The following is a 27164-nucleotide window of genomic DNA, read 5'->3' as shown; positions in this document are numbered from 1 at the left end:
GACAGAGTAACAGATCGTACCTACTGTCTAATCTGCTTTCAAATCCTCAAGATTAGGACAAAAAGCTTAACCGCAGAAAACTCATTTCCTGCGGCGATTTCCTCGACTTTCCCAGGGAAACACTTGGCATGCTATTCTGATTTTGCAGGAGTGGAAGTCACAAGAGTAGAATCCAGATTGATCTGTTCCCTACAATTCACCACGCTAAATTCGCTTTTTGTCTTTCTAGGGAAGTATGAGGTTTGACTCCCACCTGAAAAATAAGAACAAATCAGTGAACCGTTTAAGAGCATTGCAGTAAGTAAAGCATCCTAAGTTGTCTTAAAATTTCCACCACTAGACACAGTGACATCTGTGCTTTTTTGGGGGCCAAGTTAAGACGCAGTGTCTATTGTCATATAGGACCGGAGTAGTTTTTTGGGTTTGGAAGATGTTCTGGTGTGATGGCGCTTAGTACAGTGCTCTGCACATAGTAAGCGCTCAATAAATACGATTGGTGATGATGCTGATGGGTCTGATATGGTGGCACTGTCCGATCATCATCATCATCATCAATCGCATTTATTGAGCGCTTACTATGTGCAGAGCACTGTACTAAGCGCTTGGGAAATACAAATTGGCAACACATAGAGACAAGAAGAGCACTGTTAAATTACAGTGTTAGATTAGGAACACTCCTCTGGTTTATCAGAGTCAGGGGAAAGGATGAGCAAAGGTTCAGGGAAGTGAGTGTGCAGGATGGCTGGTGTGCCTGAGAACATGTGTGAATGGATAATAATAATAATAATGGCATTTATTAAGCGCTTACTACGTGCAAAGCACTGTTCTAAGCGCTGGACGTATTACCGGATCCCGCTCCTTTTACCGCAAGGAGTTTTCCGTCTTCTAACTGGAAACCAAACTGTTGTGGAAACGTGACGAGCCAATAATGTGCTACCGTTGTATGCATTCAACCAGAACGGGGCCTTAGCTTACCTTGGGACTTTTATTCATTTCCTGTTGGAATCCGTTTTTAAAATGAGAGAGCGCCTTCCATTAAACTCATTGAACTGATTAAAGGCATCGAGGAGGATGGGAGGTCGGCGTGAGTCACGAGGATTGTTACTGTCGCTTGGCTGTCCAAGTTTCACCGAGGTTTGACAGGTTCAGTAAGATTCCCTCCGCACCCTTCACTAGAAGTTACCACATTCGATATCCGTGACACATTACAGAGTAAGTCGGCCCAATTTATGCCACATAGGGGGAAGCCACCAGGGTTTATGAAACATTGATGAACCAAGGTGAATAAAGATTTGTTTAGATTACGCGAGCAGTCGCCTTGAACACTTATTTATTCATACCGGGAAAGGGAACAATATCCACGGACATTTACAAGGTTTCCAAATGCTTTCTCCCATTGTTAGCTTGGCAAATTTACAGCAGCAGTGATGTTCCACCCCGTACAAAATTGAAGGAACAGCTGCTTAATGATGGCCGTGAGCAGGAGCGGCACCGGCAGATGCTAGAGAGAGACAAAAATCGACGATACTGTATATCAGAAAGAAATGCAGTACGAAAAGAAATAATCCGAGATAAGACGGCTACACAGACGCGGGTTAGCAGACAACACAGATGTTAACTACCCACTGCCATGGAGAAGCAATTTGGTCTAGTGGAAACAGCTCAGGACCGAAAGTCAAGTGATCTGGCTTCTAATCTTGGCTCTGCCATGTGAGCTTGGGCAAATCACTTAACTTCTCGGTGTCTCAGTTTCCTCATCTGTAAAATGGGGAGTAAATCCTGGTTCTCCCTCCCCTTGAGACTGAGACCCATGTAGGAAAGGGGCTTTTTCTGATCTGATTGAGTTGTACTTTGCCTACCACAGTCCTTAGCATAGGGTGCAGCACATAGCACACACTTAAATATCACTATTATTACTGCCAATAGGTATATTATTTTCTAAAACAGTTATCACGTAAGACTACATAAGCTGGGGTCCGTAGTAATGCATGAAATTAAGCCTAAAAATACACTTGCTTATGTAGATGGATTCTTATTTACCCAGTTATCTTCATTGCAAAGACCACACATATGGCTCCCCCTTCCCCTCCCCACTGCACCTGTATATATGTTTGTACATATTTATTACTCTATTTATTTTACTTGTTCATATTTATTCTATTTATTTTGTTAATATGTTTTGTTTTGTTGTCTGTCTCCCCCTTCCAGACTGTGAGCCCACTGTTGGGTAGGGACTGTCTCTATATGTTGCCAACTTGTACTTCCCAAGCGCTTAGTACAGTGCTCTGCACACAGTAAGCGCTCAATAAATACGATTGAATGAATGAATGAAGCACATACTCTCTCTTCCAGCGCTTAGAGCAGTGCTTTGCACATAGTAAGCACTTAATAAATCTTATCGTTATTATTATTATTCCCTCTATGCCGACTGAATAGAACAGAAACTTTGCCTTTTTAAAGAGATTAAGTTGCACCGCTTGTAATTTTAAGCCCCAAGCAAAGTATATATGTTTGTACATATTTATTCCTCTATTTATTTTACTTGTACATATTTACTATTCTATTTATTTTATTTTTTTAATATGTTTTGTTTTGTTGTCTGTCTCCCCCTTCTAGACTGTGAGCCCACTGTTGGGTAGGGACCGGCTCTAGATGTTGCCAACTTGTACTTCCCAAGCGCTTAGTACAGTGCTCAAGTGCTCAATAAATACGACTGAATGAGTGAATACGACTGATGATGATGATGATGATGAGTGAATGAATGAATGAAAATAGTCAACGTATTTCCTCCAAGCATTTTCTTGGGATAGGGCCCGGAAAGGGGAAAGGGTCTTACATAATTTTAAAGTTCTACCCACTTCATTTCCAATTTAAAGGGACACGGTTTGCACTATTGACCCGAGCTCCCCCTACTCATCATCAATGGGTTCAAACAATATTTGGTACAGTCCAACATCCAGTGGCCACAGTACATGAAATCCACAGAGGTGGTGGACTTTCGAACCCTGGCCCATGTCCTACCTCTGGCCTGGAATGCCCCCACTCCTCATTCATTCATTCAATCGTATTTATTGAGCGCTTCCTGTGTGCAGAGCACTGGACTAAGCGCTTGGGAAGTACAAGTTGGCAACATATAGAGACGGTACCTACCCAACAGTGGGCTCACAGTCTAGACCTCATATCCACCAATCACACTTTCCCCCCTCTTCAAATCAGCGTGGCTCAGTGGAAAAGAGCCCGGGCTTTGGGGTCAGAGGCCACGGGTTCAAAATCCAGGCTCTGCCAATTGTCGCTGTGTGACTTTGGGCAAGTAACTTCACTTCTCTGTGCCTCAGTGACCTCATCTGTAAAACGAGGATGAAGATTGTGAGCCCCATGTGGGACAACCTGATCACCTTGTAACCTCCCCAGTGCTTAGAACAGTGCTTTGCACATAGTAAGCACTTAATAAATGCCATAATTATTATTATTATTATAAAGCCCTACTGAGAGTCCCAGGCTGAGCCCCCTTTCCCTCTGCTCCTCCTTCCCACCCTGTTGCCGACAAGCTCCCCCTGATCTACCCCATCCCTTCCCGCCTCACAGCACTTGTATATATATGTAAATGTCTACAATTCTATTTATTTATAATTACGGCAGTTTACTTGTTTTGATGTGCTCTGCACATAGCAAGCGCTCAATAAATACGATTGATGATGTGTACATACCTATCTATAATTCTATTTAGTTATACTGATGCCTGTTTGCTTGTTTTGATGTCTGTCTCCCCCCTTCTAGCCTGTGGCCTGGTGTGGGCAGGGACTGCCTCTCTTTATTGCTGAATTGTACTTCCCAAGCGCTTAGCACAGTGCTCTGCACACAGTAAGCGCTCAATAAATACGACTGAATTGAATGAACGACTTAAGATGGACTTAACGCCATCTCTGTTGCCTGATTCGGTGCTACTTTTGGCCTGAAAGGGAGAAACCCTTGCTCCCCCGCCCTCCGGACATAAAAGCTCAGGTTCTCTGCTTCATCCCAGAGCAGCACAAAGGAGGGAGAGGCTAATGATCTGTTAAAACCTCTCTGTTCCCCTACCACGGCCCACTTCTGTGCGGCTTCTGGCTACAATGGAGAAAACCTCATTCGATCACTTCCCCGTCTCTCCCCGGTGAAGTCAGCTTACACAGGCTTACAATACGCAGACTAAATCCTACTAAAATCCCTACCGCTTCAGCCTCACCCTGATTCCCAAGGGCAGAGGAGGGTTTTCGCGGTGGTTGCTAAGACTGGAATCTCAGCTCCCACCACCAATCAAGATTTGGGGATTAGAGCGTGACATCGACTTTCGAGAAGTAGACGGACTTTTAAAAACGAAGGAGAAATCCCTGATGGGGAAAAAATTCAATGGTCTGATGTGTTCAGAGCTTAGCCTACTTTTGGGTGCTTTATGGAGTAGGCTGTTTGTTCAACCTAAAATTGGCCCAATTTTTCACTACTGTAGAAACACTACACAGCTTCTATTCTGCAGCCTCCTGCAGAGATTACCAATCATATCAGGACCCTGCTGTGAGATTTCGCTTGGAATTACTTTAATAGAGAGTAATCATTGAGTGATGTTCACCACTATAGATACCGCAGGTCAAGGAATTTAATGTTTTCCCAAGGGTTCGGGAATGGATCCCACTTTATAATAGTAAGTCTACGAGGAGAGCTGCCCAACGGAACAGGTGTTTCATGGCACGAGGACTATACTGTGGCTGTATGATGGGGGTCTCTTTGGGCTGCACATGATACAAAAGGGTTACAGTCTGTGAAAATGTGGCGATATCACGGACAGTATTTGCCCACAGACTAGAAAACAACTGCATACAATTGGTTGTTTCTTTCCCCAACCAGACCCATCATCATCAATCGTATTTATTGAGCGTTTACTGTGTGCAGAGCACTGTACTAAGCGCTTGGGAAGTACAAGTTGGCAACATATAGAGACAGTCCCTACCCAACAGTGGGCTCACAGTCGAAGGGGGAGACAGAGAACAAACCCAAACATACTAACAAAATAAAATAAATAGAATAGGTATGCACAAGTAAAATAAATAATCAATCAATCGTATTTATTGAGTGCTTCCTGTGTGCAGAGCACTGTACTAAGCGCTTGGGAAGTACAAGTCGGCAACATATAGAGACAGTCCCTACCCAACAGTGGGCTCACAGTCTAGAAGGGGGAGACAGAGAACAAAACCAAACATACTAACAAAATAAAATAAATCGAATAGATAGGTACAAGTAAAATAGAGTAATAAATATGTACAAACACATATACATATATACAAGTGCCGTGGGGAAGGGGAGGTAAGATGCGGGGGATGGAGAGGGGGACGAGGGGGAGAGGAACCATCATGATGGTTGAGCAACACGGATAAGCAAAAAAACACCGTACCCATTTTCCTTCATCCTAGGGGATTTTTTTGCTGCTCCCTTCCCACAGCCCCAATGTGTCCTCCCCTCCGCCCCGGGATTTTTGTTTTTTAAAAGCAGCTTCAGTTGCTGCAAGCATGGTCCCTGCCCGTCTTCCCTTCCCAACTTGCATCCCCTCCCATGGATCCCGACCAAAGCTGTGCCCCTGGGAGGGATGGAAGTGGCAGGGCAGTAGCTCAGGACGGGGCTGTGACACCCCCCTCCCCGCCCCAGAGCCAGGAAGGCTGGACTAAAGACAGGAAAGTGAAGAAGGGGTGGCAACCAGGTTTGGAAGGCAGCAGTGGCCTCTGGCATCACTGCGTCTAACTTCAAAAATGGGGGAGACGGAGAAGTCAATCCATACTTCATGCTGCTGCCCGGATTGTCTTTGTCCAGAAACGCTCTGGGCATGTTACTCCCCTCCTCAAAAATCTCCAGTGGCTACCAATCAATCTGCGCATCAGGCAGAAATTCCTCACTCCGGGCTTCAAGGCTGTCCATCCCCTCGCCCCCTCCTACCTCACCTCCCTTCTTTCCTTCTCCAGCCCAGCCCGCACCCTCCGCTCCTCCGCCGCTAATCTCCTCACCGTACCTCGCTCTCGCCTGTCCCGCCATCGACCCCCGGCCCACGTCCTCCCCCGGGCCTGGAATGCCCTCCCTCTGCCCCTCCGCCAAGCTAGCTCTCTTCCTCCCTTCAAGGCCCTGCTGAGAGCTCACCTCCTCCAGGAGGCCTTCCCAGACTGAGCCCCTTCCTTCCTCTCCCCCTCGTCCCCCTCTCCACCCCCCCATCTTACCTCCTTCCCTTCCCCACAGCACCTGTATATATGTATATATGTTTGTACAGATTTATAACTCTATTTATTTATTTATTTTACTTGTACATATCTATTCTATTTATTTTATTTTGTTAGTATGTTTGGTTTTGTTCTCTGTCTCCCCCTTTTAGACTGTGAGCCCACTGTTGGGTAGGGACTGTCTCTATATGTTGCCAATTTGTAGTTTCCAAGCGCTTAGTACAGTGCTCTGCGCATAGTAAGCGCTCAATAAATACGATTGATGATGATGATGATGATGATGAAGTCAGGGGGACGGGAAAGCAATTGGGAATAGCAATCGGAAGAGGCAATGTAGCCTAGCGGATACAACACGGGCCTGGGCATCAGAAGGACCTGGCTTCTAAGCCCTACTCCGTGGCTTGTCTGCTTTGTGACCTTGGGCAAGTCACTCCAATTCTCTGTGCCTCAGTTACCTCGTCTGTAAAATGGGGATTAAGACTGTGAGCCCCAGGAGGAACAAGGACGGTGCCTAACCTGACTACCTTGTACCTAACTCTGCGCTTAGAACAGTGCCTGGCACATAGCTTAAATACCATTTAAAAAAAATAGAGGAATATGGGGCAGGAGTAGGGTATCGACATACCCTAGTACAGTATCTTTCTCTCCCCCTCCTCCCCCTCCCTCTCTCCATCCCCCCGCCTTACCTCCTTCCCTTCCCCACAGCACCTGTATATATGTATATGTTTGCACATATTTCTCTATTTATTTATTTTACTTGTACATATCTATTCTAGTCTATTTTGTTACTATGTTTTGTTTTGTTCTCTGTCTTCCCCTTCTAGACTGTGAGCCCACTGTTGGGTAGGGACCGTCTCTGTATGCTGTCAACTTGTACTTCCCAAGCGCTTAGTACAGTGCTCTGCACACAGTAAGCGCTCAATAAATACGATTGATTGATTGATTGACATGTGCGGTAATGGGACATAATGCTGGAAGCAGGGTAGTTAAGTCAGCAAATAACGCAGGATGCATATGTATTCCTGGGTCGCGGTACAGACGTAACCCAGGGTGGGCCTAGAGAACAAATCTCACCACATAAATCTGCCAAATATTTGGCAACGATTTGGGTGCGGGTTTTACACTGTGATCTCCTCGCGGACTGAGCGGTCTACATTTATTACTCTATTTATTTACTTTACTTGTACATATTTATTCTATTTATTTTATTTTGTTAATATGTTTGGTTTTGTTCTCTGTCTCCCCCTTCTAGCCTGTGAGCCCACTGCTGGGTAGGGACCGTCTCTATATGTTGCCAACTTGTACTTCCCAAGCGCTTAGTACAGTGCTCTGCACACAGTAAGTGCTCAATAAATACGATTGAATGAAGGAATGAATATAGAAGCCTGTGCTCTTGGTACTAGGATCCCCTCAGAGTCAGCATTCCCTTGCAGTTGAGTCCCCAGGCAGGAAGCAGGGGCTTCCCCTGGACATCCAGGCAATTCTCTTACACAGATTCCTTGAAATTACACTCAGTTGGGTTTTACCGCACTGTACCTCCGCAATTCACCATTTCTGGTGTCCAGTTCTCTCTGACAGTAAACAGTATACTTGCAATGGAAATACAGTTCCGTCTGAGAATAAATGAAATGAGGCGAAACAGTTACCTTTCAGGGCTTTACTTCTTTTGTCTGAAATGAAAGAAAATAAGGCCAGATTAACTTTTAATGTTGGTTTTGCATCAATGTGCTCAATTAAAGGTAAAGTACATACAGCAGGTTGCACTATAGTGGATCTGAACCTTTACTTCAAACCAAACAACCCATTCATTATGGGGCTTTCACGCACATAGTGTTCTTTCGAGGGACAAGAGAGTTTGAGATGTGGTGGCTTAATTCACAACCAAATAATTTTAAGAGTTAGTTACACTATAGGACCAATAAATGGGCAACTTGAGAGACAGACTAGGAAGTGGAGGACCTACAAAGGCTGGGATTTAAAGAAAAGAGAGGAAAAGAAATTGCACCCACAAAACTAAGCCCAGGTATATGGCAAAATACAGGTCCCAAACATAAATTGGTTTCCAGGTTTACAGCTAAATTTGCCCAGGGAAGATTTTTACAAAACTTATTATTAAAGTGAACAGGCACACAGAAAAATAAGCTGGGACAGTTATGTACAAGGGAATTTGTAAATCTTTCTGAAAACAAATGTTCTCTTCTCTTCCTCAAAAAACAACATAATTGAACTTACCGGCACTTCGAATTTTGTACACGATGTAGCCCATCACAGCCATCCCAACCCAGATTTCTTGGTAAGCCTTGGTATAGTAGGGCTTCATTGGAGTCCAAACATGCTTGAGGAAGCTCTGATACATCTGAAAATTGAGAAGAACGGTAAAGTGTGAAAGCCACATTCCTTCAACATTTCACAAATGAAAAAGCTCAGATTCTCTTGCCAAACTCATTCAGGACTTCGAGCGGGCCAAAATTCTCCTTTGATCGACCGACTGCGATCCACTTTGAAATGGAAAAGGAATGCCCGATCTAGACAAGACATGTCAAAAGGGGAAAAACTTCCTAAGATATTTTAATTGCCATTCTGTATTTAGAAAATACAAGTGGGGAAAAATGAAAATAAGCCCAGCGTGTAATGAATCAATTAAGTGCGTCTTTTACTACAGTTTCCTGGACTATTCTCCCGTATATTTAGCTAAACTTGACCAACATCAAGATATCCACCGCCCACTTCCATTCCTTTCCTATACTATTATCGGTGTCAAGACCTGCACCTTTCTTTGACTTACTATCCACTAAGGCAACTTGTATAGAGTTGGTTCAAACGTTTTGGGGTTTTTTTTGTGAGCTGTGCAAAAGGGTATTGAGCATCAAAGAGGACAAAAAAACTCGCTGTTAATATCATTACCACGGCCTAGAAAGGATAGCTAAATCAATCAAAGGTATTTATTGAGCACTTACTGAGTGCAGAGCACAGTAGATAAATTCTCCGAAGAGTGCAATAAAGTTGGAGTACATAATACCTGCCCTCAAGGAGTGTACAATCAGTTCCAGGAGTTTGATACTCAACTATGATCTGCAGTACCTTGGGTTTTTTTTTTTAATCTACCCCCTAATTCTAACCTGTCCAGAGTAACTGCTAAGGTTACAGCTAAATAAACTCCTGTACTTAGGTTGGAATTACTAATAGAAATGACAAGGGGAAAGGAGAAATGGGGTATATTCAGTTTCCTTTCAGCTTACTGAATAGTTTTAAGCTCTGAACAGGTTTGCTAGGGCTTATCACAGGACTGTTCAGCATATCATAATCCACTGAACTTTTCCCGCTACATTTTTGTAATTTCATTTTGGGTGTGGCATCTGGATTTACCTAGAATTACCATAGGTGGTGGAGAATTAACTACTGATCCCCTTCCCCTAAACTTCCCACTAGACTGTAAAAACCTTGAGGGCAGGGATCTTGATAACCAATTCTACTGTTTTGCACTCCCCCAAGCCTTAGGTGTTTAGCAAGTTCTCAGTAAATACCACTGACATTAGTTTCGTAGGCATTTGACAGGATTTTAATATAAACTCAGATTAATCATTCCAAGGAACCAGATCATGAAATAATCGCTCCAGGAAGCACAATTTAACTTCTTCCACTCTGTCCTCCGGGGAATCATCATCATCAATCGCATTTATTGAGCGCTTACTATGTGCAGAGCACTGTACTAAGCGCTTGGGAAGTACAAACTGGCAACACATAGAGACAGTCCCTACCCAACAGTGGGCTCACAGTCTAAAAGGGGGGGGACAGAGAACAAAACCAAACATACTAACAAAATAAAATAAATAGAATAGATATGTACAAGTAAAATAAATAAATAGAGTAATAAATATGTACAAACATATATACATATATACAGGATATACATATCCCCAAAACAACGTCTAATTTACATCCGAGTTCTGTGCTACTATGATGCTTTGCTCCCAGATGGCTACAACTACCACTAACCACTGAACCTTATTTTGCATTGGTAGGATTTAAAATGGGTAACCGGAATAACGTCACCTTTTCACTAAGAGGTGTTTACCCTGACCATTAAACGTCCTGAAATCACAGCTCCCTGTTTCAGGACCTGGGCTCTAATCCTCCCAGCTCAACCACCTGTCTGCTGTTTGACCTTGGACAAGTCACTTCACTTCCTCTACGGCTCTGTTATCTCACCAGTAAATTCGGGAATAAGACTATGAGCCCTATTTGCTTTACAATTCTATTTATCTATTTTGATGGCACTGACACCTGTCTACTTGTTTTGTTTTGCTGTCTATCTCCCCCTTCTAGACTGTGAGCCCGCTGTTGGGCAGGGGCTGTTGCCGAATTGTACTTTCCAGGGGCTTAGTACAGTGCTCTGCACACAGTAAACGCTCAATAAATACGATTGAATGAATGAATACCATCGTAAAGAAGCACTGTGGCCTCGTGGATAGAGCACGGGCCTGGTGATTTGGGGCAAGTCACTTCACTTCTCTGTGCTTCAGTTACCTCATCTGTAAAATGGGGATTAAGACTGTGAGCCCCATGTGGGACATCCTGATTACCTGGCTTAAAATAGTGCTTGGCACATAGTAAGCACTTAAATACCAACATTATTATTATTATTGTCTGCTATAAGACCCTGAGCAAGTCACTTCACTTCTCTGTGTCTGTTACCTCATCTGTTATACGGGATTAATGCTGTGAACTCCATGTGGGACATGGACTAGGTCTAACCCGCTGTGCTTGCATCCATCCCAGTGCTTAGTACAGTGCCTGGCACACAGTAACGGCTTAACAAATACCATTATTATCATTACTATTATTAAGCACTGGGGTAGACAGGAGTTCATCAAGTTGGATGCAGTCCGTGTTCCACCTGGGGCTTCACAGGGATAATAATAATAATGGCATTTATACATCATCAATCGTATTTATTGAGCGCTTACTATGTGCAGAGCACTGGACTAAGCGCTTGGGAAGTACAAATTGGCAACATATAGAGACAGTCCCTACCCAACAGTGGGCTCACAGTCTAAAAGGGGGAGACAGAGAACAAAACCAAACATACTAACAAAATAAAATAAATAGAATAGATATGTACAAATATATTAAATAAATAGAGTAAAAAAATGTACAAACATATATACATATAACATATATACATATATTATTATATTATACAATCATTAAACATTAAACATTATACATACATTAAACAATATTAAACATTAATTAATTATTGATTATTAATTAATAATTTAATTTAATTAATAATTTAATCGATGATTTAATAATTAATTGATTATTGAGCATTAATTATTAAGCATTATACATATATTTATTAAGCGCTTACTATGTGCAAAGCACTGTTCTAAGCGCTGGGGAGGTTACAAGGTGATCAGGTTGTCCCTCGTGGGGCTCACAGATTTAATCCCCATTTTCCAGATGAGGGAACTGAGGCCCGGAGAAGTCAAGTGACTTGCTCAAAGTCACACAGCTGACAATTGGTGGAGCCGGGATTTGAACCCATGACCTCTAACTCCAAAGCCCGTGCTCTTTCCACTGAGCCACGCTGCTTTTCCAAGGTCACAGAGCAGACAAGTTGCAGCGTCGGGATTAGAACCCAGTGTAGTTCAATTCCTGGCACATTCATTCATTCAATCGTATTTATTGAGCGCTTACCGTGTGCAGAGCACTGTACTAAGCGCTTGGGAGGGTACACTCCAGCAATAATCCTGAACATTCTCTGCCCACAACAAAGTTAGAGTCTAGAGGATAGTAAGCGCTTCAATACATTTTTAAAAAGTCAATCTTTCACCACTGGACTCTAAAACTACGAGACCTCTGATGAAACAGTTTGATCGGATACATGAGGAAGCGCCTAGTGGTCTGAGCCCTAAAAATCAAGAGTCCTAACTCCAGTCATTCACTCAGTTGCATTTATTGAGCGCTTACTGTGTGCAGGGCAGTGTACTAAGCGCTTGGGAGTACAATTCGGCAACAGATAGAGACAATCCCAATACAACAACGGGCTCCCAGTCTTTCGCCATGTCGCAGACGCTGCCCCGCTGTGATGGGCCACATCGGGAATAATAATAATGATGGTATTTATTAAGCGCTTACTATGTGCCAAGCACTGCTCTAAGCACTGGGGGCGGGGGGGGGGGGGAATACAAGGTAATCAGGTTGTCCCACGTGGGGCGTACAGTCTTAATTCCCATTTTACAGATGAGGAAACTGAGGCTCAGAGAAGTGACTTAGCCAAAGTCACACAGCTGACAAGTGGCAGAACCACTGGAGAAGCAGCGTGGCTCAGTGGAAAGAGCCCGGGCTTTGGAGTCAGAGGTCATGGGTTCAAATCCCGGCTCCGCTACTTGTCAGCTGTGTGACTTTGGGCAGGTCACTTCACTTCTCTGGGCCTCAGTTCCCTCATCTGGAAAATGGGGATTAAATGTGAGCCCCCAGTGGGACAACCTGATCACCTTGTAACCTCCCCAGCGCTTAGAACAGTGCTTTGCACATAGTAAGCGCTTAATAAATGCCATCAAAAAAAAAAAAATAACCGGGATTAGAACTCACGACCTCTGACTCCCGAGCCCGGGCTCTTCTCACTGAGCCATGCTGCTTCTCTGTCAGGCGCTTACACAGTCTTCCAGACTGTGAGCCCGTTGTTGGGTAGGGACCGCCTCCATATGTTGCCAACTTGTACTTCCCAACCGCTTAGTACAGTGCTCTGCACACTGTAAGCGCTCAATAAATACGACTGAATGAATGAATGAATGAATGAATGAATGACTAAGGTCCCTGGGTGACACGCTCGGGCTGGTGGAGGGCTCAGGGAGGGACCGAGGTATCCCAAGGTCAGCGGGCGGCCGGGGTCTAGACTGTGAACCTCTTTTTTTTTTAATGGCATTTATTAAGCGCTTACTATGTGCAGAGCACTGTTCTAAGCGCTGGTTGTTGGGTAGGGACCGTCTCTCTAGGGTGCCGACTTGTAATAATAATAATAATAATAATGGCATTTATTAAGCGCTTACTATGTGCAGAGCACTGTTCTAAGTGCTGGTTGTTGGGTAGGGACCGTCTCTCTAGGTTGCCAACTTGTAATAATAATAATAATAGTGGCATTTATTAAGCGCTTACTATGTGCAAAGCACTGTTCTAAGCGCTGGGGAGGTTACAAGGTGATCAGGTTGTCCCACTGGGGGCTAACAGTCTTAATCAATCAATCAATCAATCAATCAATCGTATTTATTGAGCGCTTACTATGTGCAGAGCACTGTACTAAGCGCTTGGGAAGTACAAATTGGCATCACATAGAGACAGTCCCTACCCAAGAAGCGGCGTGGCTCAGTGGAAAGAGCACGGGCTTTGGAGTCAGAGATCATGGGTTCGAATCCCGACTCGGCCACATGTCTGCTGTGTGACCTTGGGCAAGTCACTTAACTTCTCTGCGCCTCAGTTACCTCATCCGTAAAATGGGGATTAAGACTGTGAGCCTGTCACAATCTGATCACCTTGTATCCCCCCCAGTGCTTAGAACAGTGCTTTGCACATAGTAAGCGCTTAACAAATGCCATCATCATCATTATTATTATTCTTAATCCCCATTTTACAGATGAGGTGACTGAGGCCCACAGAAGTGACTTTCCCAAAGTCACCCAGCTGACAAGTGGCGGAGCCAGGATTAGAACCCATGACCTCTGCCTCCAAAGCCTGGGCTCCTTCCACCGAGTCAGGCTGCTTCTCCCTTGTGGCCTCCCAAGCGCTTAGTCCAGTGCTCTGCACACAGTAAACGCTCAATAAATACGATGGAATAAATGAATGAATTTGAACCCATAAGCGCTTAGTCCAGTACTCTGCACACAGTAAGCGCTCAATAAATACGATTGAATGAATGAATTTGAACGCACAGGGGCTTAGTCCAGTGCTCTGCACACAGCAAGCGCTCAAAGACGATTGAATGGATGAATGAATTTGAACCCATAAGCGCTTAGTCCAGTACTCTGCACACAGTAAGCGCTCAATAAATACGATTGAATGGATGAATTTGAACCCACAGGGGCTTAGTCCAGTGCTCTGCACACAGTAAGCACTCGATCAGTACGATTGAATGAATGAATTTGAACCCACAGGGGCTTAGTCCAGTGCTCTGCACACAGTAAGCGCTCAATCAACACGATTGAATGAATGAATTTGAACCCATAAGGGCTTAGTCCAGTGCTCTGCACACAGTAAGCGCTCAATCAACACGATTGAATGAATGAATTTGAACCCATAAGGGCTTAGTCCAGTGCTCTGCACACAGTAAGCGCTCAATCAATACGATTGAATGAATGAACATGAACCCACAGGGGCTTAGTCCAGTGCTCTGCACACAGTAAGCGCTCAATCAATACGACAATGACTGAATGAATTTGAACCCATAAGCGCTTAGTCCGGTGCTCTGCACAGAGTAAGCGCTCAATCAATACAACTGAATGAATTTGAACCCATAAGGGCTTAGTCCAGTGTTCTGCACACAGTAAGCGCTCAATCAATACGACTGAATGAATGAATTTGAACCCATAAGCGCTTAGTCCGGTGCTCTGCACACAGTAAGCGCTCAATCAATACGACTGAATGAATTTGAACCCATAAGGGCTTAGTCCAGTGTTCTGCACACAGTAAGCGCTCAATCAATACGACTGAATGACTGAATGAATTTGAACCCATAAGCGCTTAGTCCGGTGCTCTGCACAGAGTAAGCGCTCAATCAATACAACTGAATGAATGAATTTGAACCCATAAGGGCTTAGTGCAGTGCTCTGCACACAGTAAGTGCTCAATCAATACGATTGAATGAATGAATGAATGAACGAATTAGAACCCATGACCTCTGCCTCTTAAGCCCAGGCTCTTTCCACCGAGCCACGCTGCTTCTCCCTTGTGGCCTCCCAAGCGCTTAGTCCAGTGCTCTGCACACAGTAAGCGCTCAATAAATACCATTGAATGAATGAATGAATGGTCCAGTGCTCGGCACACAGTAAGCGCTCAATCAATACGATTGAATGAATGAATCTGAACCCATAAGGGCTCAGTCCAGTGCTCTGCACACAGTAAGCGCTCATTAAATACGGTTGAGTGAACGAATTAGAACCCATGACCTCTGCCTCCAAAGCCCAGGCTCTTTCCACCGAGCCTTGCTGCTTCTCTCTTGTGGCCTCCCAAGCGCTTAGTCCAGTGCTCTGTACACAGTAAGCGCTCAATAAATACGACTGAATGAATGAATGAGTGAATTAGAACCCATGACCTCTGCCTCCTGAGCCCAGGCTCTTTCCACCGAGCCACGCTGCTTCTCTCTTGTGGCCTCCCAAGCGCTTAGTCCAGTGCTCTGCACACAGTAAGCGCTCAATAAATACCATTGAATGAATGAATGAATGGTCCAGTGCTCAGCACACAGTAAGCACTCAATCAATACGATTGAATGCATGAATTTGAACCCATAAGGGCTCAGTCCAGTGCTCTGCACACAGTAAGCGCTCATTAAATACGGTTGAATGAACAGATTAGAACCCATGACCTCTGCCTCCAAAGCCCAGGCTCTTTCCACCGAGCCTTGCTGCTTCTCTCTTGTGGCCTCCCAAGCGCTTAGTCCAGTGCTCTGTACACAGTAAGCGCTCAATAAATACGATTGAATGAATGAATGAGTGAATTAGAACCCATGACCTCTGCCTCTTAAGCCCAGGCTCTTTCCACCGAGCCATGCTGCTTCTCTCTTGTGGCCTAAGCGCTTAGTCCAGTGCTCTGCACACAGTAAGCAGCATGGCTCAGTGGCTAGAGCCCGGGCTTTGGAGTCAGAGGTCATGGGTTCGCATCCCAACTCCGCCACATGTCTGCTGTGTGACCTTGTGCAAGTCACTTAAATTCTCAGAGACTCAGTTCCCCTATCTGTAAAATGGGGATGAAGACTGTGAGCCCCACGTGGGACACCTTGATCACCTTGTATCCCCCCCCAGCGCTTAGAACAGTGCTTTGCACATAGTAAGCGCTTAACAAATACCATCATCATCAGTAAGCGCTCAGTGAATACGGTTGAATGAATGAATTAGAACCCATGACCTCTGCCTCCAAAGCCCGGGCTCTTTCCACCGAGCCACGCTGCTTCTCCCTTGTGGCCTCCCAAGCGCTTAGTCCGGTGCTCCGCACACAGTAAGCGCTCCATCCAAATGGACAAGCAGCGTGGCTCGGTGGAAAGAGCCCGGGCTTTGGAGTCAGAGGTCATGGGTTCGAATCCCGGCTCCGCCACTTGTCAGCTGTGTGACGTTGGGCACTGTTGGGTAGGGACCGTCTCTCTATGTTGCCAACTTGTACTTCCCAAGCGCTTAGTCCAGTGCTCTGCACACAGTAAGCGCTCAATAAATACGATTGACTGATTCTCTGAGCCTCAGTTACCTCATCTGTAAAATGGGGGTTAAAAACTGTGAGCCCCATGTGGGACAACCTCATTGCCCTGTATCCCCCCCGCGCTTAGAACAGTGCTTTGCACATAGTAAGCGCTTAACAAATGCCATTATCATTATTATTATTATTATTATTATTATTATTATGAGTGAATAAATGAATGAATGCCCTCGGCCCGGTCCTGGCGGGTCCCTCGGCCCGTTCGCTCGAGGCCCCCGGGTCGGGGGAGCGAGTCGGGGGTCGGCGGAGGGTGCGGGTCCAATCAATCAATTAATCAATCGCATTTATTGAGTGCTTACTGTGTGCTGAGCACTGGACTAAGCGCTTGGGAAGTACATGTTGGCAACATCTAGAGACGGTCCCTACCCAACAGTGGGCTCACAGTCTAAAAGGGGGAGACGGAGAACAAAACCAAACATACTAACAAAATAAAATAAATGGAATAGATATGGACAAGTAAAATAGAGTAATAAATCTGTACCAACATATATACAGGTGCTGTGGGGAAGGGAAGGAGGTAAGATGGGGGGGATGGAGAGGGGGACGAAGGGGAGAGGGGGGTCCAATCAATCAATCGTATTTATTGAGAGCTTACTGTGTGCAGAGCACTGGACTAAGCGCTTGGGAAGTACAAGTTGGCAAGATATAGAGACGGTCCCTACCCAACAGTGGGCTCACAGTCGAAAAGGGGGAGACGGAGAACAAAACCAAACACGCTAACAAAGTAAAATAAATAGGATATGTACAAGTAAAATAAATAAATAAATAGAATAATAAATATGTACAAACATATATACATATATACAGGTGCTGTGGGGAAGGGAAGGAGGTAAGATGAGGGGATGGAGAGGGGGACGAGGGGGAGAGAGGGGTCCAATCAATCAATCAACTGTATTTATTGAGTGCTTACTGTGTGCAGAGCACTGGACTAAGCGCTTGGGAAGTACAAGTTGGCAACATCTAGAGACAGTCCCTACCCAACAGTGGGCTCACAGTCGAAAAGGGGGAGACGGAGAACAAAACCAAACATACTAACAAAATAAAATAAATAGAATAGATATGTACAAGTAAAATAAATAAATAAATAGAGTTATAAATCTGTACAAACATATCTACAGGTGGTGTGGGGAAGGGAAGGAGGTAAGATGGGGGGATGGAGAGGGGGAGGAGGGGGAGAGGAAGGAGGGGGCTGAGTGTGGGAAGGCCTCCTGGAGGAGGTGAGCTCACCTCAGCGCGGCTGTGGGCGGGAGGGGACCGGCCTGGGCCCCTCGGACGACAATGGACGACAACGGGCCCTGAGAGGTCACCCTGATTGATGGACGCCAGGCAGGAGCCGCGCGGAGGATGCCGGGAGACGCCTCACGACCCTCGCGACGTCGTGACGTCACAAAGGCGACGTCATGACGTCGCGCCGTTGGGCGCAGCCGCGCCTGCGCCGCCGCGACCCCTGGCGGCGACAAGAGGGGGGGCACAGCCCGCGGAGCGGACGGGACAGCCCCTTCATTCATCCAGCCATCCATTCATTCATTCATCACCATCAATCGTATTTATTGAGCGCTTACTGTGTGCAGAGCACTGGACTAAGCGCTTGGGAAGTCCAAATTGGCATCACATAGAGACAGTCCCTACCCAACAGTGGGCTCACAGTCTAAAAGGGGGAGACAGAGAACAGAACCAAACACACTAACAAAATAAAATAAATAGAATAGATAGGAACAAATAAAACATTCATTCATTCGTTCGTATTTTCAGTCATTCATTCGTTCGTATTTTCATTCATTCATTCATTCATTCAGTCACCTGTATATATGTATATATGGTTGTACATATTTATTACTCTATTTATTTATTTATTTTACTTGTACATTTCTATCCTATTTATTTTATTTTGTTGGTATGTTTGGTTCTGTTCTCTGTCTCCCCCTTTTAGACTGTGAGCCCACTGTTGGGTAGGGACTGTCTCTATGTGTTGCCAATTTGTACTTCCCAAGCGCTTAGTCCAGTGCTCTGCACATAGTAAGCGCTCAATAAATACGATTGATTGATTGATTGATTCAATCGTATTGATTGAGTGCTTACTGTGTGCAGAGCACCGGACTAAGCCCTTATGGGTTCAAATTCATTCATTCAATCGTATTGATTGAGCACTTAATCAGAGCACCGGACTATTCATTCATCATCAATCGTATTGAGCGCTTACTATGTGCAGAGCACTGTACTAAGCGCTGGGGAAGTACAAATTGGCAACATATAGAGACAGTCCCTACCCAACAGTGGGCTCACAGTCTAAAAATTCATTCATTCAACCGCATTTATTGAGCGCTTACTGTGCGCAGAGCACTGGACTAAGCGCTTGGGAAGTACAAGTTGACAACATAGAGCGACAGCCCCTACCCAACAGTGGGCTCACAGTCTAGAAGGGGTCATTCATCCATAATAACAATAATAATAATGATGGCATTTATTAAGCGCTTACTATGTGCAAAGCACTGTTCTAAGCGCTGGGAAGGTTACAAGGTGATCAGGTTGTCCCACGGGAGGTTCACAGTCTTCATCCCCATTTTCCAGATGAGGTAACTGAGCCCCAGAGAAGTTAAGTGACTTGCCCAAAGTCACACAGCTGACAATTAGCAGAACTGGGATTTGAACCCATGACCTCTGATTCCAAAGCCCGCACTCTTTTCCACTGAGCCACGCTGCTTCTCAACATAGAGAGACGGTCCCTACCCAACAATGGGCTCACAGTCTAGAAGGGGGAGACAGACAACAAAACAAAACACGGAGACAGGTGTCAAAACCATCAACTATCCATCCAGCCAGCCATTCACCCATTTATTCAATCGTATTTATTGAGCGCTTACTGTGTGCAGAGCACTGTACTAAGCGCTTGGGAAGGACAAGTTGGCAACATATAGAGACGGTCCCTACCCAACAACAGGCTCACAGTCTAGAAGGGGTCATTCATTTACTCATTCATTCATCCATCCATCCTTCCAAGCATTCATTCAATCATATATATTGAGCGCCTATTGTGTGCAGAGCACTGGACTAAGCGCTTGCGAAGTACAAGTCGGCAACATATAGAGACGGTCCCTACCCAACAGTGGGCTCACAGTCTAGAAGGGGTCATTCATTCACTCATTATTTCAATCATATTTATTGAGCGCTTACTGTGTGCAGAGCACTGTACTAAGCGTATGAGAAGTACAAGTTGGTAACATGTAGAGACGGTCCCTACCCAACAGCGGGCTCACAGTCTGGGGGGGGGAGGACAGACAACAACACAAAACATATTAACAACATAAAATAAATAGAATAAATATGTACAAATAGAGTAATAAATACGTACAAACATATATACATATATACAGGTGCTGTGGGGAGGGGAAGGAGGTAAGATGGGGGGATCGGGAGGGGAGGAGGGGGAGAGGAAGGGGGCTCAGTCTGGGAAGGCCTCCTGGAGGAGGTGAGCTCTCAGTAGGGCAGAGAAGCAGCATACCTCAACAGAAAGAGCCCGGGCTTGGGCGTCAGAGGTCATGGGTTCAAATCCCGGCTCTGCCGCTTGTCAGCTGTGTGATTTTGGGCAAGTCACTTCACTTCTCTGTGCCTCAGTTCCCTCATCTGTAAAATGGGGATGAAGACTGTGAGCCCCCCCATGGGACAACCTGATCACCTTGTAACCTCCCCAGTGCTTATGATTGATGATGATGATGCCCCAGCGCTTAGAACAGTGCTTTGCACATAGTAAGCGCTTAACAAATACCATTATTATTATTATTATTCCCGGCTCTGCCAATTGTCAGCTGTGTGACCTTGGGCAAGTCACTTCACTTCTCTGGGCCTCAGTTCCCTCATCTGGAAAATGGGGATGAAGACTGTGAGCCCCACATGGGACAACCTGATCACCGTGTATCCTCCCCAGCATAGAACAGTGCTTTGCACATAGTAAGCGCTTAACAAATACCATCATTATTATTATAATTATGATTCCCGGCTCAGTCAATTATCAGCTGGTGACTTTGGGCGAGTCACTTCACTTCTCTGGGCCTCAGTTCCCACATCTGTAAAATGGGGATGAAGACTGTGAGCCCACCGTGGGACAACCTGATCACCTTGTAACCTCCCCAGCACTCAGAACAGTGCTTTGCACATAGTAAGCGCTTAACAAATAATAATAATGGCATTTATTAAGCGCTTACTATGTGCAAAGCACTGTTCTAAGCGCTGGATGTATTACAGTATCCTGCTTCTTTTACCGCAAGGAGTTTTCCGTCTTCTAATTGGAAACCAAACCGTTGTGGAAACGTGACGAGCCAATAATGTGCTACCGTTGCATTCATTCATTCATTCAATCATATTTATTGAGCGCTTACTGTGTGCAGAGCACTGTACTAAGCGCTTGGGAGGTACAAGCTGGCAACATCTAGAGACGGTTCCTACCCAACAGCGGGTTCACAGTCTAGAAGGGGGAGACAGAGAACAAAACAAACCATATTAACGAAATAAAATAAATAGAATAAATATGTACAAGTAAAATAGAGTAATAAATATGTACAAACATATATACATATATACAGGTGCTGTGGGGAGGGGAAGGAGGTAAGGTGGGGGGGAAATACAGTTAAACAGGTTGGACACAGTCCCTTGCCCATCTGGGGCTCACAGTCTAAACAGGAGGGAGAACAGGTATTAAATCCTCATTTTACAGATGAAAAAACTGAGGCATAGAGAAGATAAGTGACTTGCCCAAGGTCACAAAACGGACTAGTGGCGAAGCCAGGACTAGAACCCAGGTCCTGGCTCCCAGGCCTGTGAACTAGACCACGTTGCTTCTCATTAAATGCTCACAATACCCCTATTTCATAAGCCAAGTGATCCACGTATACTGCGAAAATACGGCAAATCTATCATCCCAGAGTATTTAAAACTGATGTATGCATTATGTTAAGCAACCCGAGGAGCTAGAATGGCCACAAGACTGTGAGCCCACTGTTGGGTAGGGACCGTCTCTATATGTTGCCAATTTGTACTTCCCAAGCGCTTAGTCCAGTGCTCTGCACATAGTAAGCGCTCAATCAATACGATTGATGATGACGATGTTTCACCAGCCTAAAATACGGCTTATATTCAAACAGACCTTGATCCGAGTGGTTTCAGCACAATCTCCCCAATTTCGACGACCGAGAACCCCTCACGAAATGGGTTTTTATATCAAATTCATAGATGGAACCGATTATAATAAATGATAGAAGTAGAAAATTTCCACATCGTCCTTTTCTCGCCATTAGGCAAGCAGGAAAAGTTGCCCCGGGATCACCACAGAAACTGCTCCACGGACAAAGGATAACTCTTCTCCGGCCCCCGTACGTTGCACGCATGAATGTATGAATGTTGTATGCCTTATCTTACCTCGGGACTTTTATTCATTTCCCGTTGGAATCCGTTTTTAAAACGAGAGAGCGCCTTCCATTAAACTCATTGAACTGATTAAAGGCATCGAGGAGGATGGGAGGTCGGCGTGAGTGACGAGGATGGTTACCGTCGCTTGGCTGTCCAAGTTTCACCGAGGTTTGGCAGGTTCAGTAAGATTCCCTCCGGACCCTTCAAATACCATCATCACTATTATTATTGGGATTCCCGGCTCCGCCAATCGTCAGCTGGGTGACTTTGGGCGAGTCCCTTCGCTTCTCCGGGCCTCAGTTCCCTCATCTGGAAAATGGGGATGAAGACTGGGAGCCCCCGGTGGGACAACCTGATCACTTTTTATCCCCCCCCCAGTGCTTAGAACAGTGTTTTGCATAGTGAGCGCTTAACAAATACCATCATCATTATTATCAATCAATCAATCATATTTATTGAGTGCTTACTGACTGCAGAGCGCTGTACAAAGCACTTGGGAAGTACAAGTTGGCAACATCTAGAGACGGTCAATCAATCAATCAATCAATCATATTTATTGAGCACTTACTATGTGCAGAGCACTGTACTAAGCGCTTGGGAAGTACAAATTGGCAACACATAGAGACAGTCCCTACCCAACAGTGGGCTCACAGTCTAAAACGGGGAGACAGAGAACAGAACCAAACATACCAACAAAATAAAATAAATAGGATAGAAATGTACAAGTAAAATAAATAAATAAATAAATAAATAAATAAGTAAGTAAGTAATTCCCGGCTCTGCCAATTGTCAGCTGTGACTTTGGGCAAGTCACTTCACTTCTCCGGCCCTCAGTTCCCTCATCTGTAGAATGGGGATGAAGACTGTGAGCCCTCTGGGGGACAACTTGATCACCTTGTAACCTCCCCAGCGCTTAGAACAGTGCTTTGCACGTAGTAAGCGCTTAATAAATGCCATCATCATTATTATTATTACAGCGCTTGGCACATAGTAATGTTTTGTTTTGTTGGCAGTCTCCCCCTTCTAGACTGTGGGCCCGCTGTTGGGTAGGGACCGTCTCTGGATGTTGCCAACTTGTCCTTCCCAAGTGCTTAGTCCAGTGCTCTGCACACAGTAGGCGCTCAATAAATACGATTGAATGAATGAGCCCTTCTAGACTGTGAGCCCGCCGTTGGGTAGGGACCATCTCTAGATGTTGCCAACTTGTCCTTCCCAAGCGCTTAGTACAGTGCTCTGCACACAGTAAGCGCTCAATAAATATGATTGAATGAATGAATAAATATTTATTACTTTATTTATTTTCCTTGCACATATTTATTTTATTTTGTTAGTATGTTTGGTTTTGTTCTCCGTCTCCCCCTTCTAGACTGTGAGCCTGCTGTTGGGTAGGGACCGTCTCTATATGTTGCCAACTTGTCCTTCCCAAGCGATTAGTACAGTGTTCTGTACACAGTAAGCGCTCAACAAATACGATTGAATGAATGAATATTTATTACTCTATTTATTTTCCTTATTACTCTATTTTCCTTTGTTAATATGTGTCGCTTGGTTGTCTGTCTTCCCCTTCTAGACTGTGAGCCTGCCATTGGGTAGGGACCGTGTCTAGATGTTGCCAACTTGTCCTTCCCAAGAGCTTAGTACAGTGCTCTGCACACAGTAAGCACTCAACAAATACGATTGAATGAATGAATGAATATTTATTACTCTATTTATTTTCCTTTGTTTATATATGTTGTTCGGTTGTCCGTCCCCCCCTTCTAGACTGTGAGCCCGCTGTCGGGTAGGGACCGTCTCTATATGTTGCCAACTTGTCCTTCCCAAGCGATTAGTACAGTGTTCTGTACACAGTAAGCACTCAATAAATACGATCGAATGAATGAATGAATATTACTCTATTTTCCTTGTGCATATTTATTTTTAGTTAATATGTGTTTGGTTGTCCGTCTCCCCCTTCTAGACTGTGAGCCCGCTGTTGGGTAGGGACCGTCTCTAGATGTTGCCAACTTGTCCCTCCCAAGCGCTTAGTACAGTGCTCTGCACACAGTGAGCGCTCAATATGATTGAATGAATGAATGTTTACTACTCTATTTATTTTCTTTTGTTAATACGCGTTGTTTGGTTGTCCGTCTCCCCCTTCTAGACTGTGAGCCCGCTGTTGGGTAGGGACCGTCTCTAGATGTTGCCAACTTGTCCTTCCCAAGCGGTTAGTACAGTGCTCTGCACACAGTAAGCGCTCAGTAAGTACGTTCTTCTAGACTGTGAGCCCACCGTTGGGTAGGGACTGTCTCTAGATGTTGCCAACTTGTCCTTCCCGAGCGCTTAGTCCAGTGCTCTGCACACAGTAAGCCCTCAATAAATACGATTGAATGAATGAATATTTATTACTCTATTTTCCTTTGTTAATATGTTTTGTTTTGTCGTCTGTCTCCCCCTTCTAGACTGTGAGCCCGCTGTCGGATAGGGACCATCTCTAGATGTTGCCAACTTGGACTTCCCAAGCGCTTAGTCCAGTGCTCTGCACAGTAAGCGCTCAATAAGTACGTTCTTCTAGACTGTGAGCCCACTGTTGGGTAGGGACTGTCTCTACATGTTGCCCACTTGTCCTTCCCGAGCGCTTAGTCCAGTGCTCTGCACAGTAAGTGCTCAATAAATACGATTGAATGAATGAATGAATATTTATTACTCTATTTTCCTTTGTTAATATGTTTTGTTTTGTTCTTTGTCTCCCCCTAGACTGTGAGCCCGCTGTCAGGTAGGGACCGTCTCTATACGTTGCCAACTTGTCCTTCCCAAGCGCTTAGTACAGTGCTCTGCACACAGTAAGCGCTCAATAAGTACGTTCTTCTAGACTGTGAGCCTGCTGTTGGGCAGGGACTGTCTCTAGATGTTGCCAACTTGGACTTCCCGAGTGCTTAGTACAGTGCTCTGCACACAGTAAGTGCTCAATAAATATGATTGAATGAAAGAACATCATTATTATTATTATTATTATTATTATTATTATTACTATTCTAGACTGTGAGCCCGCTGTTGGGTAGGGACCATCTCTATATGTTGCCAACTTGTCCTTCCCGAGCGCTTAGCACAGTGCTCTGCACACAGTGAGCGCTCAATAAATACGACTGAATGACTGAAAGAACATTATTATTATTATTAATTATTAGTATTATTATTCTAGACTGTGAACCCACTGTTGGGTAGGGACCATCTCTATATGTTGCCAACTTGTCCTTCCCAAGCGCTTAGTACAGTGCTCTGCACACAGTAAACGCTCAATAAATACGATTGATTGATTGATCAGTCATGTCTCCCCCTTCTAGACTGTGAGCCCACTGTTGGGTAGGGACCGTCTCTATATGTTGCCAACTTGTCCTTCCCAAGCGCTTAGTCCAGTGCTCTGCACACAGTAAACACTCAATAAATACGATTGAATGAATGAATGTTTATTACTCTATTTATTTTCCTTTGTTAATATGTGTCATTTTGTTCTCCGTCTCCCCCTTTTAGACTGCGAGCCCACTGTCGGGTAGGGACTGTCTCTACATGTTGCCAAATTGTCCTTCCCAAGTGCTTAGTCCAGTGCTCTGCACACAGTAAGCGTTCAATAAGTACGTTCTTCTAGACTGTGAGCCCACCGTTGGGTAGGGACCGTCTCTAGATGTTGCCAACTTGTCCTTCCCAAGCGCTTAGTACAGTGCTCTGCACACAGTAAGTGCTCAATAAATACGATTGAATGAATGAATGAATATTTATTACTCCATTTTCCTTTAGTTAATATGTGTTGTTTGGTTGTCCGTCTCCCCCTTCTAGACTGTGAGCCCACTGTTGGGTAGGGACCGTCTCTACATGTTGCCAACCTGTCCTTCCCAAGCGCTTAGTCCAGTGCTCTGCACACAGTAAGCGCTCAATAAGTACGTTCTTCTAGACTGTGAGCCCGCCGTTGGGTAGGGACCGTCTCTAGATGTTGCCAACTTGTCCTTCCCAAGCGCTTAGTACAGTGCTCTGCACACAGTAAGCGCTCAATAAGTACGTTCTTCTAGACTGTGAGCCCACTGTTGGGTAGGAACCGTCTCTATATGTCGCCAACTTGTCCTTCCCTAGCGCTTAGTACAGTGCTCTGCACACAGTAAGTGCTCAATAAATGATTGAATGAATGAAAGAACATTATTATTATTATTATTATTCTAGACCGCGAGCCCGCTGTTGGGTAGGGACCATCTCTATATGTTGCCAACTTGTCCTTCCCAAGCGCTTAGTCCAGTGCTCTGCACACAGTAAGAGCTCAATAAATACGATTGAATGAATGAAAGATTATTATTACTATTAATTATTATTATTATTCTAGACTGTGAGCCCGCTGTTGGGTAGGGACCGTCTCTCTATGTTGCCAACTTGTCCTTCCCAAGCGCTTAGTCCAGTGCTCTGCACACAGTAAGCGCTCAATAAATACGATTGAATGAATGAAAGATTATTATGATTATTATTATTATTATTATTCTAGACTGTGAGCCCACCGTTGGGTAGGGACCGTCTCTCTATGTTGCCAACTTGTCCTTCCCAAGCGCTTAGTCCAGTGCTCGGCACACAGTAAGCGCTCAATAAATACGATCGAAGGACTGAAAGAACATTATTATTAATATTATTATTCTAGACTGTGAACCCACTGTTGGGTAGGGACCGTCTCTATATCATCATCAATCGCATTTATTGAGCGCTTACTATGTGCAGAGCACTGTACTGAGCGCTTGGGAAGTACAAATTGGCAATTTATAGAGACAGTCCCTACCCAACAGTGGGCTCACAGTCTAAATGTTGCCAACCTGTCCTTCCCAGGCGCTTAGTACAGTGCTCTGCACACAGTAAGCGCTCAATAAGTACGAGTGAATGAATGAATGGTTGGATGAATGAATGACTAAACGCCTCAGAATCGCCATCATTGTGACGACGAGGCGAAGGTTGTCGTGACTAGGCCTCGCCTGTGGCGGCTGGAGGGCGGGCGCCCCCTGCAGGCGGGGCCGCGGCGTCCGCGCGCGTGCCCGGCCCAAGTCTCGCGAGAGGCTCGCGCCC

At 45.0% G+C, this 27164-nt stretch overlaps 1 protein-coding gene across 2 annotated transcripts; it reads right to left on the bottom strand.

Annotated features, from left to right (window-relative positions):
* Positions 1 to 1313: 1313 nt before the first annotated feature.
* Positions 1314 to 22276, bottom strand: ATP5MJ (ATP synthase membrane subunit j). Of its 2 annotated transcripts, none has more exons than XM_038743288.1 (4): positions 22107 to 22276; positions 8466 to 8589; positions 7880 to 7903; positions 1314 to 1501 (listed from the first exon to the last, which is right to left on the bottom strand). In XM_038743288.1, exons 1-4 carry the CDS (start codon positions 22122 to 22124, stop codon positions 1464 to 1466), a joined length of 204 nt encoding a protein of 67 aa, XP_038599216.1. In that variant the 5' UTR covers positions 22125 to 22276; the 3' UTR covers positions 1314 to 1463. The 2 variants fall into 2 exon arrangements, with proteins under 2 accessions (XP_038599216.1, XP_038599217.1); XM_038743289.1 differs by lacking the exon at positions 22107 to 22276 and adding an exon at positions 17925 to 18076.
* Between the last annotated feature and the right edge of the window lie 4888 nt (positions 22277 to 27164).

Source organism: Tachyglossus aculeatus, chromosome 1 (genome assembly GCF_015852505.1).
Source record: "Tachyglossus aculeatus isolate mTacAcu1 chromosome 1, mTacAcu1.pri, whole genome shotgun sequence".
Taxonomy (NCBI): Eukaryota; Metazoa; Chordata; class Mammalia; order Monotremata; family Tachyglossidae; genus Tachyglossus; species Tachyglossus aculeatus.
The sequence above is the reverse complement of the archived record's forward strand: the minus strand, read 5'-3'. Positions and strand labels throughout refer to the sequence as shown.

Coding starts and splice junctions, on each gene's coding strand:
- ATP5MJ (XM_038743288.1), bottom strand. Junction 7,904..8,465: donor GTACAAAATTCGAAGTGCCG/GTAAGTTCAATT, acceptor CTTTCATTTCAG/ACAAAAGAAGTAAAGCCCTG. Junction 1,502..7,879: donor AAGAAGTAAAGCCCTGAAAG/GTAACTGTTTCG, acceptor GTCTCTCTCTAG/CATCTGCCGGTGCCGCTCCT.